The following is a 5000-nucleotide window of genomic DNA, read 5'->3' as shown; positions in this document are numbered from 1 at the left end:
TTAAGAAACCAAATAAATATACACAGTTGAAATATTGTGTTAGTTTTAGATTTTCAAGGAGGATTTCCCGATTAAAATTACGGTTTTATTCGATGTTATATGTTTAAGAAATAAAGTCAATGTACACAGTTGAAATATTCAGTTAGTTTTAGATTTTTACGGAAATTTCCTATCAAAATTACGGTTTTTAAAAAGTGTATGTTTAAGAAACAAAGTAAATGTACACAGTTAAAATATTCTATTAGTCTTATCGGTGTAATAAACACGTTAATAAAGAAATTATCTGTTTATCGATGATTTTATTTAATGAACTGGAAAACGCGTTAATGGTTAATGGTAAAAATTTTTAAAGTTAAATTTGAAGATTCCAAATTTTCTAAAATTAGAGATCTATTTATATTCAGCCATATTTTTAAAACCTAGCCTCAAAATGAATATAAAATCAGAAAAAAATTATTGCATTCTTATTGTTCTTAAACATTTCTTGTAGTTTTTCCTTACTTACTTTCCTCACCGGGATATTTTCCCTGTTGGAGCCTTTGGGCTTATAGCATCCTGCTTTTCTAACTAAGGTTTGTGGCTTAGCAGTTAATAATAATAATAATATTAATAATAATAATAATAATGATAATAATAATAATAGTAGTAATAAATATGCAAATTATGTATACATCAATTAGATATAAACTTGATTCATAAAATATATATCATATATCTGAAAAAAAATAATAATTGAAATCTCTAACAAACTAAAAACCTTGAAAAAATACAAAATTTAAACAATAAAACTTAAGAATAGCTCCTTTTTTTATCTTCTCACCATCTAGCATCTCGATGGCCATGATCCCTAGGGACCAAATATCGACCTTTGGTCCATACTGCCTCCGACGGACCACTTCCGGCGCCATCCAGTAGGGCGTCCCGACCATTGTGGTCCTCTTCGTCTTTTCAGGGGAAAGTTGGGCACAGAAGCCGAAGTCAGCTAAAACGAGAAGAGTTCAAAGTTAATGATAACATAATACTTATGTAATACTGTTTTCCTAATCGGGTAGTTGAATCAGTAAAACTTTAAAAGTTCAAACTCGCAGCAAATGTTTTTTATGTTGAACTGGTTTAAATTAGTCCTTTTTATAGTTTATATGTCAAATATCTGATCTTCCTAATCGTGCAGTTGACAGCTGAAGCGAGAAGAGTTCAAAGCTAATGATAACCTAATTCTTATGTAATACTGTTTTCCTAATCGGGTAGTTGAATCAGCAGAACTTCAAAAGTTCAAACTCGCAGCAAATGTTTTTTATGTTGAACTGGCTTAAATAAGTCCTTTTGTAGTTTGTATATCAAATATCTGATCTTCCTAATCGGGTAGTTGAATCAGTAGAACTTCAAAAGTTCAAACTTACAGCAAATATTATTTTTATGTTGAACAGGCTGACATAAGACTCTCTCTATAGTTTGTATATCAAATATCTGTTTTAATGTTGTTAATGTTTCTGAAATATTTTAATTTAATTTTTCATTACTGCATATATCGTTTATTTATTTCCTTATTTCCTTTCGTCACTGGCGTATTTTTCCCTGTTGAACCCTTGAACTCTTAGGCTTATAGCATCTTGTTTTTCCAACGAGGGTTGTAGATTAGCTAGTAATAATAATAACAATGTAGCCAATTAAAGGTATTTTGGTATTAAGGAAATTATATAAGTGAAGTCCCATTCCATATTAATAGGAACGCTATTAAATAAAGAGTTTTGTAAATCTATCTTAAAAATGCAGTATCAATGCAAATTAGTTATCAAATTATGAAATTATAATTTTTCTAATGAATGAAAAATTAAAATAAACAATCAACGAGATATATTTTTCCAAGTGGACCAGATAAGGAGTATCTTATGGTGCGAGGAATTAGAAAACAAAGTTAATCGTAATGTTATATCAAACTATCATATCAGCAATGTCTTACTAATCTTGATTTCGCCGTTCATTCCCAAAAGGATGTTATCCGATTTAATGTCTCTGTGGATGATACTCCGCTCGTGTAGGAATTGTAGACCCTGTAGGACCTCCCTGAAGAGAAAAAAAAAATGCGAACAATTACATAATGCTTCAGTTGTATTTTCGTAATACATCAAATTGATAACTTCACATGTATAGAATGATTCTATCATAAAATTAATCAATTTGTAATTTATACATGATAAATTGTAAAAGAAAAACAACAGCTAAACTTTACTTTCTTAATATTAATTATATAAATTGTCATTTACATAGAAGGATTCTATCACAAAATCAATTAAATTGTAACCTATATATGATACATTGTCAGCAAAACGCTAAACTTTACTTTCTTAAATTTATGAATTGCCATTTATATCTAAAAGTAGTTTTTACTGATATAAGTTCTATATGAAGTTTACACTAAGAATGTAAATAATTGATACAAACATATTTCAAGGGGATAACTTTACATTTTATTCATAATTTATACTTAATACATTTTAAGCAAAACGCTAAACTTGACTTTCATAATTGCATAATGCTGAATATATTAGAATGTATACGAAAAATGATTGTGATGTTGTATAGAGAATATTGTTCCCTTGTGGTATAGGACCAGAAAAAGCAACATTTAAAAGCAAAGTAAAGAGCGTTTCATCTAGACATTCTTCTCTAGAGAAGGGTGTTATTATCTAGACTTTCTAGGCAACCTTTTAAAGCAAAGCAAAGAACGTTTCATCTAAACATTCTTCTCTAGAGAAGGGTGTTATGATCTAGACTTTCTAGGCAACCTTTTAAAGCAAAGCAAAGAACGTTTCCTCTAGACATTCTTCTCTAGAGAAGGGTGTTATTATCTAGACTTTCTAGAGGTTCTGAGAGGACATTAAACCGAACTCACCTGCATATAGCAGCTATTTGTCCTTCCTGCATGCAAGTCTCCGTGACGACATCTGTTAAGGAGCCACCGGCTAAATATTCCATCACTACCTAAGGACACCAAATTCATTTAAAAATAAGCTTTAATAACTATTATTATTATTATTATTATTATTATTATTATTATTATTATTATTATTATTATTATTATTATTATTATTATTATTATTATCATTATTATTATTATTATTATTATTATTATTATTATTATTATTATTATTTTTGTTGTTGTGAATCACAGTCTACAGAGATTGGTGGTTTTATTGTGTGGGGTTACATCTAACAAGTTTAAAAATAATAATAATAATAATAATAATAATAATAATAATAATAATAATAATAATGATAATAATAATTTAGTCATCAATGCTAGTATATTATACACAAGATCTTAGAAAAAATAATAAATATATTTCATTGCTCACAATGAGATTTGTTAAAGTTTGTATAGTTTATATAGGAAATATTTATTTTAATGTTGTTACCCTCCTTAAAACATTTTATTTTTCCTTGTGTCCTTTCCACATTGGGCTATTTTACCTGTTGGGGCCCCTGGGTTTATAGCATCCTGCTTTTCCAACTAGGGTTCTAGCCTAGCAAGTAATAATAATAATAATAATAATAATAATAATAATAATAATAATAATAATAATAATAATAATAATAATAATAATAATAATAATAATAATTTAGTACTCGTATATCTCTACTGACCAAACATCCTAATATAATTTATATATTAAGATCAACCATTGCAACGAATGTATAATGAATAAAGTGTATTACCATCTTGTAATGCATCGCACAAATATCACTACTTCACATACAGTACATTATGCACCAGAGTTCATACACAGTAATGAATCTCCTTTAACAAATTAATATTGAATATTTTTATTATAAAAGAAGATGATTATAATCTCTAAGATAATACTGACAAATATCGCTTGATCCAAGGGCAAATTGAGACAGTATTTACAACGTTGTTATTCTTTTTATTTGATTTCACGTTGCCGACAGACACCATAATGATTATCTCTTTAATCTTATCGATTAAAAACAATTCTGAAAGGGTTCTTGAGATAGTCATTTGTACACTGAGTCATGAGATAACAATGATTATTCTGTGCACCGAAATCGCTGTTATAGAAAACAATTTAAAACACTTAATTCGCTGATTTTGTTAAAGAGGCTGCTAATGTTCACGTTAAACTTTATCTCTGTTCTGTAGAGGAGAATTGAAGAGATAATTGCTTTGTAAATTCACATTTAAATTTGTCTCTTCTCTTCTGTAAAGTGAATGGAAGAGATAATTGCTTTGTAAATTCACATTTAAATTTGTCTCTTCTCTTCTGTAAAGAGAATGGAAGAGATAATTGCTTTGTAAATTCACATTTAAATTTGTCTCTTCTCTTCTGTAAAGAGAATGGAAGAGATAATTGCTTTGTAAATTCACATTTAAATTTGTCTCTTCTCTTCTGTAAAGTGAATGGAAGAGATAATTGCTTTGTAAATTCACATTTAAATTTGTGTCCTCTCTTCTGTAAAGAGAATGGAAGAGATAATTGCTTTGTAAATTCACATTTAAATTTGTCTCTTCTCTTCTGTAAAGTGAATGGAAGAGATAATTGCTTTGTAAATTCACATTTAAATTTGTCTCTTCTCTTCTGTAAAGTGAATGGAAGAGATAATTGCTTTGTAAATTCACATTTAAATTTGTCTCTTCTCTTCTGTAAAGAGAATGGAAGAGATAATTGCTTTGTAAATTCACATTTAGATTTGTCTCCTCTCTTCTGTAAAGTGAATGGAAGAGATAATTGCTCTGTAAAGTCACATTTAAATTTGTCTCCTCTCTTCTGTAAAGTGAATGGAAGAGATAATTGCTTTGTAAATTCACATTTAAATTTGTCTCCTCTCTTCTGTAAAGTGAATGGAAGAGATAATTGCTCTGTAAAGTCACATTTAAATTTGTCTCTTCTCTTCTGTAAAGTGAATGGAAGAGATAATTGCTTTGTAAATTCACATTTAAATTTGTCTCCTCTCATCTGTAAAGAGAATGGAAGAGATAA

General features: G+C 28.4%; 1 protein-coding gene across 4 annotated transcripts in view; it reads right to left on the bottom strand.

The window, feature by feature from the left end:
* LOC137650223 (serine/threonine-protein kinase PAK 3-like) overlaps nt 1-5000 on the bottom strand; it is a 27046-nt gene that overhangs the window by 4517 nt on the left and 17529 nt on the right. For all 4 annotated transcript variants that reach the window (XM_068383467.1, XM_068383466.1, XM_068383469.1 and 1 more), the window contains 3 exons: nt 2894-2982; nt 1961-2064; nt 821-982 (listed from right to left, as the gene is read on the bottom strand). In XM_068383467.1, coding sequence (XP_068239568.1) covers nt 821-982; nt 1961-2064; nt 2894-2982 — 355 coding nt within the window. The remainder of the gene's footprint in view (nt 1-820; nt 983-1960; nt 2065-2893; nt 2983-5000) is intronic.

This window comes from Palaemon carinicauda, chromosome 11 (genome assembly GCF_036898095.1).
Source record: "Palaemon carinicauda isolate YSFRI2023 chromosome 11, ASM3689809v2, whole genome shotgun sequence".
Taxonomy (NCBI): Eukaryota; Metazoa; Arthropoda; class Malacostraca; order Decapoda; family Palaemonidae; genus Palaemon; species Palaemon carinicauda.
The sequence above is the reverse complement of the archived record's forward strand: the minus strand, read 5'-3'. Positions and strand labels throughout refer to the sequence as shown.